This window comes from Delphinapterus leucas, chromosome 5 (genome assembly GCF_059928025.1).
Source record: "Delphinapterus leucas isolate spDelLeu-1000000601 "Yukka" chromosome 5, BTC_Dleu_Yukka2, whole genome shotgun sequence".
NCBI classification, from domain to species: Eukaryota; Metazoa; Chordata; class Mammalia; order Artiodactyla; family Monodontidae; genus Delphinapterus; species Delphinapterus leucas.
The window spans coordinates 110,509,503-110,526,933 of NC_143133.1; the positions used below are offsets into that span (position 1 = coordinate 110,509,503).

The 17,431-nt window shown below is 40.8% G+C and overlaps 1 protein-coding gene across 1 annotated transcript in view; it reads right to left on the reverse strand.

The window, feature by feature from the left end:
• Positions 1-707: 707 nt before the first annotated feature.
• EDNRA (endothelin receptor type A) overlaps positions 708-17,431 on the reverse strand; it is a 61,513-nt gene continuing 44,789 nt past the window's right edge. Inside the window, exons 3-7 of the mRNA XM_022599657.2 lie at positions 16,584-16,782; positions 12,222-12,374; positions 7,748-7,881; positions 6,977-7,085; positions 708-4,733 (exon numbers count right to left, since the gene is read on the reverse strand). Of these exons, the coding sequence (XP_022455365.1) occupies positions 4,593-4,733; positions 6,977-7,085; positions 7,748-7,881; positions 12,222-12,374; positions 16,584-16,782 (736 nt within the window). The 3' untranslated portion in view covers positions 708-4,592. The remainder of the gene's footprint in view (positions 4,734-6,976; positions 7,086-7,747; positions 7,882-12,221; positions 12,375-16,583; positions 16,783-17,431) is intronic.

A 17,431-nucleotide genomic window follows, 5' to 3' on the forward strand; every position in this document is an offset into this window, starting at 1 on the left:
CAGTGCATGTATTTATTTATACATCCGGTTTTACATTCCCAGCAACTAGCACAGGGTAATATGCTGTTGCTACATCTGTGTTGAGTGAAAAGATAAATCAAGAGGGAGGGGAGGAGGGAAGGGAAGGTGGAGCACAGGGGATTTTTAGGGCAGTGAAACTATTCTGAATGATACTATAATGGTAGATTAACTGTCACTCTCCATTTGTCAAAACCCATTGAATGTACAACACAAGGAGCGAACCCTAATGTAAACTACGGACTTTAGTTAATAATATCGTATCAATATCGGTTCATCAAATACACCACACTAATACAAGGGGTAGAGAATACGGGGGACTGTGTATGAGGAAGCAGGGAAAAGAGGGCATATGGGAACTCTCTGGACTTTTCAATCAATTTTTTTTGTAAACCTAAAACTACTCTAAAAAACATAGTCTATTAATTTAAACAACAGCAATAAGAAGAGATAAATAAAAATAACTTAGATGAGATGTTCTTAGACCATGTGATTGTAAGCAACAGAAAACCAAATTTATCTAGCATGGGCACAAAGGTAAATGTGTTCGTTGGCTTACTCAAGCCACGGAAAAGCAGCAGGGCAAACTAGACCCAGGGACTTAAATGTGCTTTTTCATCTCTGTTACACTCTAGACTGACTTTCTGCACAATGCCCACCCTCCCAGGCTTGCAACAGTGAGAAAGGGCTCTTTCTTACTATAGTTGTTAGTAGAAAACTCCCTAGGGGTTGCTGATCAGCCTAGCTTGGAAATGTGAACACCTTTAGACCACTTATGGGGGTTGAGAGAGAGGCTCCAGTTAGAGTATGGTGTTTCCAAGGCTGGAAACAAGTAGGCATGTAGGATCTGATTGCAGTTATCCCGGCAAGAGATGTTGGTGGCTCAGAAAAGGGAGGTGGGAGGTGTGTGTGTGTGGCGGTGGTCGGGGTGAGGTGGGGGGGAGAGAAAAAGAGGGAGGGAGAGGGAGAGTCAGATTCTGGAGGTAGTCTGAGGATGCGCCTGTCACAATTTTTATTGAGAAGTTGGGTATAAGCTGTGAGAGAAAGAAGTGGGACAGGACTTTTGCCCTGACACCTCAAAAGATGGGCTGTGATGATTCATTTTCTGTGTAACTTGGCTGGGCTAAGGGACAGACACCCTGTAGCTAGGAATATATTCTTTCTGGGCGTGTCTGTGAGGGTGTTTCTGGAAGAGATTAGCGTTTGAATCAGGAGACTGAGTAAAGCAGATCTGCTCTCACCAGCATGGGCAGGCATCACCCATCAGTAGACGGCCTGGAAAGAACAAAAGGAGGAGGAAGGATGAACTTCCTCTGTCTCTTCTTGGGCTGGGACATCCATCTTCTCCTGCCTGTGGACACTGGTGCTTCTGGTCCTCCGGCCTTTGGACCCTGGCGAGCTGTTCACGGTTCTCAGGCTTTGGACACCAGCGAGCTGTTCACGGTTCTCAGGCTTTTGACCTCAGACTGGGAGTTTTACCAGCAGCTCCCTTGTTCTTCAGGCTTTAGCATTTGGACTGAATTATATTCCTGGCTTTCCTGGTTCTCTAGCTTGTAGATGGCACATCATGGCATACATATCTCAGCCTCCATAATCATGTGAGCCAATTCTCACAGAGAATCTTCTACGTATGTATGTATGTATGTATCTATCTATCTATCCTATTGGTTCTGTTTCTCTGGAGAACCTTGACTAATACATGAGCAGAGGAATATTACAGCAGCACAGGTTAGAAGGATATCAGGACCTTAGTATCAGATATAGTAAGTCTGTTAGTCCTCCAGTTGGAAATGTCAAATAAGCAGTTGTATGTAGACGAGTCTTTCCTCCAGGTATCCACCTGACACATTGTTTATTGATCCTAATTGTTTATTGTCCAACTCCTTCTTCTAGAACACAAGCTCCACGAGAGCAGGCATTTTGCCTGTACTGTTCCCTGCTATATCCCCAATACCTAGAAGAACTCCTGGTGCATAGCAGATGCTCAGTAAAATTCACAGGAAAGATGAAGGAAGGAATGAATGGGAGAGTTAAGTGTTCAATACAGCAAAGTTGGTTGAGAGTAGAGTACAGTTAGGAAGCATCTGTTTGAAAGTAAAACTGCTCACCTGGCTATTACTAGGCAGAGGTTTGCGATAGGTATTGTGTAACAAACGTTTCCTACATAGAACTATATACAAATGAAGAGACACCTGCAAGGCTTCTGTAAACTTTTATTTTATATTTATGGGCCACTGCCAGTGCAGGGCCTTGGCTTCTGGCTCATTTCTACAGATTTACTTGAAAAGATGTGATAAAGGTAGAAATTGGAAATATTCCTACTAGTCAACCACGGTCACTTACTGGTCCATAAACAAAATGCACATGGAAGCCTGTGTGGTTATTCAGAAATCTATGACTTTTTGAACTTGTAAAATGCATTTTTAATATGCAAGAGACAAAGCATCTTTAAAAAAAGACATCTGTCTAAACAAAATGGTGTGAACATATGGCTTACATTATAGGGATATATCACTGCATGTGACACACCAGTGGGCTAATGGAATTTGACTGCTAACACGTAAAGGAGCCCTGCAATTGGATGGCTGGAATCTGATATCATTTTATACATGACTGTGCTAAAATACAGCCCAAAGAATCGGCTGAGCTAATTTATTATCAGCAATCTTTCTGGCGAAGCCTGATAGAAACATCTGCCCACTTGTCAGTCTCATCACCACGCTGAGTTGGGAACTGGGACAATATAATACTTCAAATGTTAATGACTTTTGCTCCAGCACAGGAAAAAAATATAACCCCAAATACTGCTTTTTCCTAACCAACCAACCAACGAACCAAAACCCCATTGTCTACCCATGGCTCGTCCTTTTTCATGCTGCCTGCCACGTTCCATTTGTAATAGTAACACTGTCACAAGATTTATGAACACAGACAGATTAAAACTGACCGAGGCTGGTTGTCGAGAGGAACATCTACCTAGATTCCACTTAGAGTGTGTGCTTTGGCACAACTGCTGGGCATTAGTATTAGATTACATGAAGTCCATACAACCGTCCCACCACGTGCAAACACCACACCCACGAGTGCATTCCATAGAGACAATCACAGAAAAATTGGCTAAAAGAACTGTATGGTTGTTTTTATATATATATATATGTTTATATACACACAGTAAAAGATTTTCTGCTGTACTCACAGTCTGGAAACATCGTGGAAAATGCCCAGCAGAAATCACTGTGGGCCTCTTGAAATGGTGACTATGTGAGGAGTTGGGGTGAGGGAGGTGTTTATGTGCATACTGGAAATCCAGAGAACCTTAAGTTCATGGTGGCAATTATATTTCACTGACATGATAAACTCAGCTGGCCTCTTTGAAATTATGTTTCCTATATTCCTATGTGAAAAAGGGAATGACCAAAAAAGTCTTACTGCCAGTTAACATTTTAAAAGCAATCAAGAGACTATGAGGTGGTTTGTATACATATATATGTATATATGTATGTACATTTGCATACATATACACACGTATACATGTTACTAAAACCAAAAATAAACCTCAATGAAAATTTCCAAATCTTCTAAAAATACTCAGTCCTTTTCTCCTGGCTGTGCTTTGGACTTCTGTGCATTGCACTGAAAGTCTTGGGCATAGTTAAATGACACATACATTTAAATTTTAGTATATATTGATTTTACATAACATGCTTCCATTAAAAAAATTGGGCTCATGAAAAATAGAACTATTTCATTCAAGCATTATTTTTAAATTTAACATAAAAATATGCACAAGGTCTCCTGTAATGAAACACCATTAAAAAAGAAAATATAGATTCTTAAAAGTTGTTTGAATAGCAGCTATTAAACTGCCGTATGTGGATATCGGTCTGTGCTTTAAGTTCTTGTAAGCTCTTGCAGCTTGAGAATTTATGTTTTAAAAATAAGCCAGTGACATGAGAAACATTAACCTAATTGCTCACCTGAAGTCCATTTTATGTCTTCTTCTTTTTTGGGGGCAAAGTATATGTAAATAAGCTCAAATCATCATTTGTATAGGCAACTATGCTGTTAAAAAATACTGGCACTGAATGACATTTCAAATAAAGGAGACTTAAACCCATACCATGTTTGGCCAAAAAAACAAAATTACTTTAAAAAAATAGAAAACCTTGTTATAATTTCTAAGCTTTTCATGGTGACCAGTTCTTACGGAACGTTCTACAGAACCGCCATGAAAGCTAGCCACGTACTCGAAAACTCTATTTTCATGCAAAGATAGTGTATATCCTTCTGGTTTAACTGAACAATCTCCTTTCCCCCGCCAACTCCCACCATTTTTTAGGGCTGAATATAACATGCAGAATATGTAAATTAGATAAATCAAAGTAAGATTCGTTGAATTTGTGGGTATAAACCAGTCAACCCTTCAATGTTTTGGAAAACATTTTTCCAGGGGGTGGTACTGAGTCATGGGAGAAGGATGGAAGAAGAGATTTCTGGAGATGCAGTTGTTATGTTGATTTTTTTTTTTTCTCCAATAGTATTTGAAGTATATTGATGAATGTTCCTTAAGATGTTTAGTTTATACTGTCCTTGTGGCTGCTCCTCTCTGTGTTATGGTTGTTTTGTTCATGGTTCTTCCATTGGATGCTTGTTCCATTCATGGGGACTGAGGTCATCAGACTCTTGGACTGGTAACAGCAGCAGCAGAGGCAAGACTGGGAGAAGGAATAGACTCGAATTAAGACGAGGCTACCAGGGCTTCCCTGGTGGCACAGTGGTTAAGAATATGCCTGCCAATGCAGGGCACATGGGTTCGAGCCCTGGTCTGGGAAGGTCCCACATGCCGTGGAGCAGCTAAGCCTGTGCGCCACAACTACTGAGCCTATGCACCTAGAGCCCGTGCTCTGCAACAAGAGAGATCACTGCAATGAGAAGCCCGCGCACCGCAACGAAGAGCAGCTCCCGCTCACTGCAACTAGAGAAAGCCCACGCTCAGCAATGAAGACCCAACGCAGCCAAAAATAATTAAAAAAAAAAAAAGGTGAGGCCACCAACCTGTTCCCTGCAGAACCTGGAGGCCTACCAACAAGGGGTGAATGTCTGTAGGCATTTGAGGACAGAGTGTGAGCCTTACTAGTAATGTAGGGTAGGGAGTTTGTAACCTCTAGGGAGAAGTTAAACAGTTTATTCTAGTGCAAAGCAACAGATCCCTTGTTTCTTGTTTTAATTTATTCACCAAGTCAAAGAAGAAGGGAAGGCAGTGTTGGTGGAGGGAGAGTGTTCAATGATTTGGGGTGGGCATGAGTGGAAAGGGCTGGGAGGGTCCTGGCGTTTCATTTTTTTAAGTGTTTTTAAAAATCATTATTATTTAAAAAAAATATCTATTTATTTGGTTGTGCTGGGTCTTAGTTGCGGCACACAGGATCTTTCAGTTGCGGCATGTGGGAACTAGTTCCCCAAACAGGGGTTGAACCCAGGCCCCCTGCATTGGGAGTGTGGAGCCTTAGCCACTGGACCACCAGGGAAGTCTCCGGCCTGGCATTTCTTCAGTGTGTACCACCTACTTGGCTCTCTGCATTGGCCACCTCACCTGATGCTCTTAACAGCTTTTGGGGGTAGGTGCTATTTTCCTCATTTTATGAATGAGAAGAGGGAGGCTTAGAGAGGATAATAAGAGGCAGAACTGAACTTAGAACCCAGGACTCTCTCTATTGGGCTCTTCCGCCTGGGTATGCTGCCTTTTTATGAAGATCAGTCAAAACTGTGTTTAATGTCTGAGGGTTTGCACCCTGATTTTTTCCCTTCCCCTCTAGTTAATGTGTAAACTAATTAGAAACTGATATTAACTCCAGATTACATCATGTATCTGTTATGACCTGCATTTTAGTCAATCTTTCTTAGGGCATTTCATGACTTGTAAACATGACCCACTCGACTTCAAAAGCATGGCAACAAGAACTTCCACACCAGGTTTCATCAATTTCTATGATTTTGTAAAAAAATATTTGTCTGTTTCCTTCTAGATTATAAGTTCCACAAGGGCAGTCGCTTGTGTTTTTCCTCTCTTCTATCCCTAATAATAAGAAGCTCGTACTGAGCACTCTGTTGTCTCAAGCACTTAACATATATTAACCCACTGCCTTCCACCTTATGAGATAGATACAGTGAGCATCTGATTTTACAGATGAGCAAACTGAGGAAGCAGGAGGGGTACCACTTGGAACTGATAAGACAGTTAGCTAGTGCAGAGCTGTGATCTAAATCAAGATTGTTGGCTTCCAGATCCTGCACCCTTGAACTCTATGCTACTCTTTCTAATACATACCATAAACTGAAGTTAAACATCCTGGCCAAAGATAACAGAATCCAGTTAGGATTAACTTTATGCTAAAATCATTCTAGGAACTGGAAAAATGACACCTCAATAAGAAGTGCTTGGAGCTTTGGGAGGACATGGGTTGGCTTAGCTATGGGGAACTTTGAAGAACGGAAGGAAATTGATTGCGAATTAAATTACGTTAGTTCAGATTTCCAGATCCATAAACATTTACTTTCCTTGAAAAGGCTATTATTAAGTGTACTATTAAATAGCGTTTAGCAAGAGATTTCTTAACAATGAGTTTATGTTTTGTTGAGATCATGAATAAGTTTTATCTATTCTGTTGGCCTAGAGCTCAAGTTGGAGTATTTCTTTTTAAAGCAGGACACTAAATTGGCATGTTATTAAGTTAGCTCTTTTTGCTTTAACCTCTGAATATGTTGTTGCCTGAATAGATATTGCTTTTCTGTTATGCTGACAACTTGACCCTCTTTCTGGGTAACAAAATGTGATTTTTCACTTCTCTACTGAAAAGTACAGCTAGCGAAAGTGATATTTACAACTGGAATGAACCATGCCTGTTGGTTACTTAATATACTCATTTGGTTGTTGTTAAAAAATGCTTGCAAAACGTCTTACCTGGAAACAATTTTTAAATTTCTTGCTCACAAAATATAGAGCTATTGGGTTTATACATGAATTCATGGTTGCCAAGTTAATACCGATGTAATCCATGAGCAGCAAGAAACTAGAGCAAAAGAAAATAGAGGAGATAGATTAGAACATGTTTTCAAATCTGCTAACTAGCATTTATCTCTAGAATAAGCATTTTTCTTGCCCAGAAGCCATTTCTTATAGGTGGCAGTCAGAATTTTTTTTTTTTTAAGTCCTTGTTTTTTTTGTTTTTGTTTTGTTTTTTTTCTTCGGTACGCGGGCCTCCCACCGCCGTGGCCTCTCCCGCCGCGGAGCACAGGCCCCGGACGCGCAGGCCCGGCAGCCATGGGCCACGGGCCCAGCCGCTCCGCGGCATGTGGGATCCTCCCGGACCGGGGCACGAACCCACGTCCCCTGAATCGGCAGGCGGACTCCCAACCACTGCGCCACCAGGGAAGCCCTTAAGTCCTTGTTTAAATGGTAATTTCAGTTCTGCAGAACATTTACACATATGCCCAGCACTTGGTTAACCCAAACTATTATGCACAGCCCCAGGAGGGGAGCAGCAAAATTACTGATACGGCTTGCGCAAATTTTTGAGATCAGTTGTGGGCTATGTCAGCTAAAGAAAAACAATCAACTTTGCAGTTTTAATTTTCAGGGCTATTGAAAATGTAGAGTAGGTGGTTTTGTAAAAGTCTTATAAATATGAAATCAGAGAAACTCCAGTTTCCTCCTGAGTACAGAGGATCATACCTAAGTAATTCACATCGGTTCGTGTCCATTTCATCATACACGGTTTTCTTCAAAATACGGCTTAAATGAAGAGGGAACCAGCACAGAGCGAAAATTACGACCAAACAGAAAACTGTTTTTGCCACTTCTCGACGCTAAAGGAAAGTGAGGGAAAAAAAAAAAAAAGACAATAAGTTTAGTGTTTCTCTACTAGAGGAAAGAGCTACACAAAAGGAAGTAGTAAATTGGGGAAGAGTAACTCGAAGAAATGCCAGAGCAGCCTGCCCCTCACCATGCCTCCACCTCTTCAAGATTTGGAGTCCAGGGAATTCCCTGGAGATCCAGTATGTAGGACTCTGTGCTTCCACTGCAGGGGGCACAGGTTCCATCCCTGGTCGGGGAACTAAGATCCTTCACACAGCACAGTGTGGCCAGAAAAAAAAAAGAAAAAGAAAAGAAAAAGAAAACATTTGGAGTCTAATTTCTAAGCAAGGAGCTGCTAGTGATTCTTTTGGGGCAGCTGCCAGGAAGGATGTTGGTCTCAGGCTGGTCAACAGGGCCAAGACAGAGGTTCGATGGTGGGCAGAGGTGGGGACTGGCTGGGGTTGAGCCAACACCGTGGCTGGGTCTGTGTGTGTGTGTGCATGTTGAATATGTGGGGTGAGGGTTAGTTAAAAGTCTCAATAGCAGTTAATTCACCAGCATTAATGACAGCATGGCAGTCAAGGTGACTGACCCTAGCATGATAAAAAATGGACAAATCTAGGGAATTCCCTGGTGGTCCAGTGGTTAGGATTGTGTACTTTCACTGCCGAGGGCTGGGTTCAATCCCTGGTTGGGGAACTAAGATCCCGCAAGCCGTGCAGCATGGGGGGAAAAAAAAGGACAAGTCTAAAAAGATATTTGGAAAACAAAACAGGAGTAGGAAACAGAAAAGAAAAGGGAAGAACAACGTGTTTTCTCCATTTCTTGATCTTGGAGAAACCTGGCATTGGGATTTTTTTGCTTTTAAAATTCTTTCATTAATGACATGGGCATGTAGTTTCCAAGGATATATTGTTTACAAATAGAGGGATGAGGATAAAGGATTATCAGCAATGACGATTAGAAAAACTGGGACATGTTGACCCTGGCTTGACTCCAATGGCAGGTTTACATGCTTTGCGGTCTGCATAGGATCAGCAAAACCATAGGTTAAGAATTATCTGCAACCAGTCATTTGTGTGCATTGTACTTGAGTATTACAGGGCATGCGTTTGGAAGCCCCACTGGGAATGTAAAATGCAACTTGTCTGTAACTGGAATCACTTAATGTCAAAATAAAACTGATTGAAAACAGGGCTTGGAAGGGTAATGCTGGTTCAACCTGAAGCATATAGTGTTAAGTATGGGAAGCCTACAATAAACCCACATGATTAATAGAGCCATTTAAAAAGATTTCAGGGCAGTTGTCACAAATTGTGGCTCTAGTCCCAAGAACTGGGAGTTCTTTAATCTTTCAGAGTTAGCTGGCTAGTTAGCTGGGCTATGACTTCAGAGAATGTATAAACTGAACGATGATTGAGAGAAATAAAGGATTCCTTTATTTATTAATCTACAGGAATGGGGGATCATTTTAAAGGGCCAATTTTGTATACACAGAAAGCCAGTGTGCCCAGAAAAATAGAAAAGGAGGGTATTGGGGAGAGGTTACATCCCCTGTGCACATCCTCAAAGAGGATAACTTTTTAAAAGGTAATATTAATACGTTGCCATGACAGTCTGATGTTTGGTTAATCAATATCCATTCTTCTGTTTTCCTTACTATCAGTCAGATCCTTGATTTTGTCATGGCAGCACGGGAGCCTGGCCTCCTTATCCGCATAGTTCTCACCAATTACACTAAGTAGAAACCGTTGTGTGCAGTTTCTGGAAAAGTTACTTAAAAGTGGGGGACAGGACTTCCCTCGTGGTCCAGTGGTTAAAGACTCTGCTCTTCCAGTGCATGGGACACGGGTTCATTCCCTGGTGGGGGAACTAAGATCCCACATGCCGCGGGCCGTGGCCAAAAAAAACGTGGGGTATACTCCTTTGGCGCACACACACTAATGTGATCAGTGTTCTTCCCTTTCTTGTGCCTGGATAGAAGATATAATGGTAGAGCTATAGCGGCTGTCTTCCAATAAAAATGGAAAGGTCAGTACACCAGCAGAACCCTGGCTTCTGAGTCCCTGGACCACTGAGCCAATGACATCTGAACTTCTTGCCATGGGAGAAAAATAAACCCCTACTTGGTCTCCTCCCTGTTATTTTGGGTTTTCTGCTACCAGCATCCAAACACAATCCCTAACCGATAAAAGGTATTGTTGGTATAATGAAGAGAAATTTGAGAAAACCACACAAGAAGCAAGACCAAAAGCCATATTGGTTATTGGACAGGGTGGCAGGGTCTTTCACTCTGAGCTAGCTTCCCTGCCATCCCACTTTAAGGCCTTCCAGCCAGGCTTGCTCTCCTGCTGTTAGAACCTGCTCTAGCTTTGAGTGAGACACGAGGGAATATCTATTGCATGGGGACCAAGTCTTGGGTTCTGATCTCCATTTGGTTGAGTCAATCTCTTAAACACCTGTATAATAAGGGTAATGCCTGTCCAGTTTATCTCACAGGGTGTTTGGAGGAATCAAATACCAAAAGGACATGGAAATGCTCTTTAAAAACTTTAAAGAATGCTATGAAAATGTGAAGCAGCAGCATCTTATTACCGCTCCCAATCCCCATTCAATTATTTTTAGAGCAGTTGCCACTCGTAGCTTAGATAGGCTCCATCGTGGTGCTTGTGCAAAATCAACATTTTAAAACACTGTTTTTCATAAATCTATTCTCATTAGTTATCTTCATTGCAAGAATGAGCCATAATAATTGCTTAATATGTTTCACATCTGGAGTACTTGAAACATTCATGCCTGGATGATGTCATACTAAAGTTTCTCAAGATAATTTTCCTGTTAAATTATAAAAGATAATAGCTACCATTTGTATAACATGTTAGATTTTATAAAGTATGTGTATGCACATTAATTCCTTTGATTCTCATAATAACACTGGTTCATATATTATTATGTCCAATTTACAGATAGGGAGCTGACGCTCAAAAAAAATCAGTCCTCTAGCTGAAAAGTGTTGCCAATGAAGAATGATGCTTGTTGTATGGTCATCATACAGGGCAGATTTCCAGGCTCCATCAACAACTCACATTAACTTTTGGTGTGGTTCATCATCCTTATATACTTGTCTGTTGAAACTGAAAACTTACCCATAGTCCTAGTTTTACTCTTTGAATTAATATATATCAACATTTTCTGACTAAACTATGAGTTGGGTTCTATTAGACACCGCACATGCATTAGGTCATCCCTTTGATGTATTATTATATACATTTCATTTAAAATTTTTAAGACTCAAAATTAAGTTGGTATTTGTACAGAAAAGTGCAGGTATTATTATATACATTTTCTGAAGAACTAGAAGTTCAGAGAGATCAAGCAATTTTCCCAGTGTCACAGAGCCAGCAAATATAAGCATCACAGTTTTATCTGTTCTGTTTCCTGCCTGGGAAGGACCAGTAGCGTCCTAATGACATGTTCAGATTTCTTCTAGAACTTTGAGCCCTCCAAAATGTGGCTTCTTATGTACCCAATCCCGTTTCCTATCATGAGTCTTACCTTAGATGTTGCTCTAATGAGGTCCATCTTTTTTTTCCAGTTCCCCAAATGCATGGTGCCCATGCTGTGTTCTACTAGACCCCTGTCCACCCACCTGAAATGCCCCCTGTCCTCTTCTTCTTCCCCATGGAACCCATTTATCCTCCATGAACAGTTCAATCCCCCTCATACAATTTCTCCATGACTTTACTCATATCCTCCTTGGCTTTCTATAGCAAAGGCTACTTTTTACCACAACTTGTGATTCTATTTTCCAATTATTTCATGTTTGTGTTTAATTTCCACTATAAGACTGCAAAGCCTGCCCGTGGAGAAAGACATATACTTCTTTTTTTGTCCTGGCACAGTTCCAACCCCAGTTCAACGTACTGCTAATCACAAACACGCATGTTTGATACACTCTAGGCAAAATAAATGAATAGTTTCTCTCTGTTTGGGCCCTGCCCGCAGGGCCACCATACAGACAAACAAGACAGTATTTTTTTTTTTTTTTTTTTTTTTTTTGCTGTACGCGGGCCTCTCACTGTTGTGGCCTCTCCCGGACACGCAGGCCCAGCGGCCATGGCTCACGGGCCCAGCCGCTCCACGGCACGTGGGATCCTCCCGGACCAGGGCATGAACCCGTGTCCCCTGCATCGGCAGGCGGACTCCCAACCACTGCGCCACCAGGGAAGCCCTGACAGTATTTTTATTTTTAGGAAATCAGGCTAAATCTGCGAAATACAGTATTCATAGGCCTTTTGTTGTCAAGGACAAAACAGTGTTGGCCACATCTTCACGATCTTATTAGATTTACCTGTTTCAGGTGTTCACTGAGGGCAATTCTCAGGCTGCCGTTCCTTCTGTTTAACATCTCACAAGTCATGAGGGTGTAGAAGATCGCGGTGCACACCAGGGGCATGCAGAAGTAGAACCCAAACAGCCACCAGTCCTTAACATCTTGGTAGAACTGGAAAGAGAAGAGAAGGGAGAGAGGAAGAGGAGCATTATAATGAAAATTAGCTGTACAGCACCTCTGGTGTCTTCAACATTTTCACGCTTGCAGATGTGTTTGTATATTCATGCTCTCTGGTTGTGGTAATGGGCTTGGAGGTGGTAGTCAAAACAACTAAATTGGAAACTCCAGACATTATCTTGGCTTTATAATAGCACACAAAGAAATTGCATTAAAAATTGTCCTGACAAACAGCGCTATTCACCATAGCCAAGACATAGAAGCAACCTAAATGTCCACTGACAGATGAATATACAATGGAATATTGCTCAGCCATAAAGAGAATGAAATAATGCCATTTGCAGCAACAAGGATGGACCTAGAGATTATCATACTAAGTGAAGTAAGTCCGAAAGAGAAAGACAAATATCATATGATCTCACATGTGGAATCTAAAATATGATACAAATGAACTTATCTATGAAACAGAAACAGATTCACAGACATAGAGAACAGACTTGTGGTTATCAAGGGAGGGGAGGGAGGGATGGATTAGGAGTTTGGGATTAGCAGATGCAAACTATTATACATAGAATGGATAAGCAATAAGGTCCTACTGTACAGCACAGGGAACAGTATTCAATATCCTGTGATCAAACATAATGGAAAAGAATGTGAAAAAGAATGTGTATATATGGATAACTGAATCACTTTGCTGTACAGCAGAAATTAACACAACATTGTAAATCGACTATACTTCAATAAAATAAATTTTAAAAATTATCCCAACAAAGATATTTTGAATAAACTGAAGTTGGTTTTAATTACACAGGGCAAGAGCCCTAATCAATAAAAAGAGCTCCCTTCCAAAGCTCATAAAACATGATTTTGAGACATACAGACAGACTCTTATCTTTGTTGGTGATTCTCAACATTTTGCTAGTGCCTGGTTCACTTCTGACTATTGTGGTTAGAGTGTACTTAATGTGCCTATCTAGTTTGGAAACAGTGAGGGTTATGACTGGCTTATCTGTGGAGTTCTGGTTACTGGGCATTAACCCTTTGTCTGGTATGTCTGCTATGTGACCTCGCAGCCAGCCAGTTTGAGCCATCAATAACTGTGCCCTTTCTCGCTCTCTTTTAATACTTACCACCTGGAAACTATTGAGGCCGTGTAGTTTATCTGAAGGCATACTGAGCATTATCTCCCTGAGGACAGGATTTGTAAATACCAGGATTACTCAGTTTTATGAGTTCTTGAAAGAGAAAATATAATACCCAATAAGAATGGAAATTAGAAAATTACATCTAAATTCTTCGTCCCACTAAATTAATCACCAGCTTGGGAAGAAATGCTGTTCCTTTTCTTATGCTGTTTCTCCAGATTGTTTATTTACTAAGGATAACGCAGCCTCCTGTAATATCTCAGTTCCCACAGTAAAAAGTAATCACACTGCTCTGTGAAAAACTGGAGAGTTTCTGAATATAGAAAGAGGCCCAGTGGGCTGCATTTATAACATGTCTATTAAAATATTCTGTAAATGGTTCCTGAGGAAAAGAAGTTCTGGGCAGGGGTTCTTAAATATTTTTATGCCATAGATCGCCTTCTGGTGTAGACTATAATTCTTTCTGAGAATAATACTTTTATGTGCATGAAATAAAATATGTAAGATTACAATGGAAACCAATTACATCCAAACACAGATATCAAAATATGAAAAAGAAAGTTCTGATGTAGTAATATATGTGTTTATTAACAAATTAAATCACAGATCTAATGGTGGTTCTATCAGAATGTAGAAGCAATGATGAATGTAAATGATATTTCGAGATTATACAACTGTTATGTGGTATGAAATGTCTGTTATTTCTATTAGTGAAAAAATCATGGTACTGCTAAATACTACTGTGGTTTGTTGCCTACTTTCATATTAGAAGGAAATGATAAATTTCAGTTAGAAGTTAGTGAAAATAAACATGTAATTTCCTTTCCATTCAAGTTTACAAACCTCTGAATTCTAGCCTCAGGTTAAGTGCAGACTCCCAAAGGAGTTGGTTTATTCAAATCTGTTTATACAAATATATTCCTATTCACATCACACTGTAGAAAGATTTTAGTACTAAACTTAAAAAAACAAACAAAAAATCAGAAGGACTCTCTCTTCATTTAAGTGCAACACAAACACTCCTTGGAGGACCCCCTTCCTTTGTACCCCCTTCTTCTGGGTGCATTGCTGGCTGGGTGTGACTGCCTAGAAGCAGCTGCGGAGGGCCTGGAAGCTGACCCTACCTGGAGGGGACTGGATGGAGTTCCCTGCCCCTTCCATGGTAGAGGCCTGTTGAGAATGGGGTCACACATTTCTTTTGAACTGATGTCACCAGCAAGGGTGTGAAGGGACCTCCCTCCAGTCTAGGTTAGAGCAAAGTTGAGGAGGAAAGAGTGGAAAAAGAGGGGGAATCACATTAGAGAAAAAGAACAGGAGGGGAAAGAGAATCCTAAAACTTTAGACTTGGAATGAAATCTTCAAAATCATCAGTTCAAACTCATACCCTATACTGCAACCCTCCGGGCGCCCGCCAGCCACAACGCTCCCGCCAGCCTGAAGGGCAGCTACTCTTAGCTTCACCTCTAGAAAGGATATGCATCCTTGTGAAGAAACCCATTTCATTTTGTCCAGCTGGAATGGTCAGTAAGTTCCTCTTTTTTTTTTTTTTGGCCACACTGCGCAGCTTGCGGGATCTTAGTTCCTTGACCAGGGATTGAACCCATGACTTCCATGAGTGCTAATCACTGGACCGCCAGGAAATTCCCAGTGAGTTCCTTCTTATGTTGAGCCTCTTCTCTCTAATGTTTTAGTCAGGGTTTTCTAGATTGCTCATTCACACTGCCCAAATTCTGATAGCCTTCTACTACTTTGCTTTTCACTGTGGAGGTTGACTTCATAAAAAAGTCAGTGGCTCAGCAGAAGACTTTAATTTTAAGGTTGCTAGTTTGGCTGTGTTCATGAGCACTTTTAATTTTGAAACAAGAATTTCCAAGCAGGATAACTGGTCAACTGTAAAACCACTAATTGTGTGAATTTTCCATGGAAGGAAAACATACCTTAAGAGGTCTGTAAATGATTAAATGTGGAATCTGAACTGCATGAAACTTACATCAAAGTACTAAATTATGCTGATTTAAGAGAAATAGTTATTCTTGGTTTTCCTCCTCGTTCTACACATGACTAGTTTTGCAGAGGAAATGTGCATTTTAAATGTGTTCCTAATACTCTCAGTTATGTAATTAAGCTTTTCCGAAACATTAATGCGGTCAGGTGTATTAAGCAACAGTTGAACTTGTTACACTAAAATGCTTTTTAAAAAGTTCTGCAAATTTATATTACTTGGGGCTTCCCTGGTGGCACAGTGGTTAAGAATCCGCCTGCCAGTGCAGGGGACACGGGTTCAAGCCCTGGTGCAGGAAGATCCCACATACCGCGGAGCAACTAAGCCTGTGAGCCACAACTGCTGAGCTCGCGTGCCACAACTACTGAAGCCTGCGCGCCTAGAGCCCGTGCTCCGCAGCAAGAGAAGCCACAGCAATGAGAAGCCTGCGCACCACCACGAAGAGTAGCCCCTGCTCTCTGCACCTAGAGAAAGCCCGTGTGCAGCAATGAAGACCCAATGCAGCCAAAAATAAATATTTTTTTAAAAAGAGAAAAGAATCCAAATAAGATAAAAATTTTTTTAATTATTTATATATTAGACAGAATCTGTACTAACATAAGCACACATGAGAATGACTTCCTACTTTGAATTAGTAAATCTGTCTTTAAAAACTGTGTGAGCAATGTGCATTTCCCCAAGTAACATCAAATAAGCATCAGCGTGTCTGTCAGATGGAAATGGTGCTGTACTCCTTATTATCAAAACAAATAGCACTACATGCTTACACATCAATCTCTCTTTCTTAGTAAATCGGTTTCAGAATTCTGAGTTGTTTGGTGCCGAGCAATAGTTGTGTCTACAGTTGTGCTATAATACAAGAGTGAAAACAAAATAGTTGTTTTATTCAAGAAGCTAAGCCCTGGTTTAACATCTGCTTTTCATGCAATTAAAGAAAATTTGACTGAACTAACAGAGTATACCACACTCGGCAGTGTAGAGATAGCAACAAATCTTGGTGATGGTAAATGAAGACCTTCTACCCTCCCCAGTTAATTTCCTTTAAACTTTTCATACCTCCATGAATTTTGAGGTGGCATTGAGCATACAGGTTTTGTGCTGTTCACCCTTGTATTCAAAGGGCACCATGACGAAGCCGATTGCTTCGGGGATGGCCAGGATAAAAGAAAGGATCCAGATGGAGACAATCTCAATGGCTGTGACCAAGGGAATCCCAATTCCCTGAACACGACTCCAGGAGGCAACTGCTCTGTACCTAAAAAAAAGGGGGTGATGGCACCAAGTGGTTAGGAAATTTTAAGTTTATTTCAATTAAATGAAAATTATAAATGCTGGAAAGATCCTTCCTTTGGCCAGTGACCAACCATTAGCTTTTTAGGAATTTTCTGTGAGTCCTGGTGTGAAAAACAAGTGGGGCTATTAAAGGTTCTACCCATTTGGAGTTCAACTGGCTGGCAGGCCTGAGTCTGAGATCTTCACTTGGGGCCCATCAAAATCTCCTGAGAATTTAGGATGTGGCAGCAGAGATGGGTGTGCTATGTTTATTAAGCTGGGGGGAAAATTGGATGATGGAAGGGGTAGTGAAAGCTGCTGGTACTTGTTATGGTAATGTCTTATTTCTGTTTCTATATTAAAAAAACTTGAAATATTATCTATGAAGTGGATCTAGATATCCTTAAGTGAATAGTGACCATAGATATTCCATTGTTTTCTCCCTTCCTCTACCCTCAAAATATGATCACAGTGGGCTTGTACCAGGTGGCTGTTTTAGTAAATAAATATTTCTAATAATTATATTTGAAAATGTCAAAGAATAACTATATCTCTCCCATATGACCCTGGGCTAGACTATATAAAACTGAGCTAAAGATAGCTTGGTTCCTAAACTTTAGGGTTTACAGTTT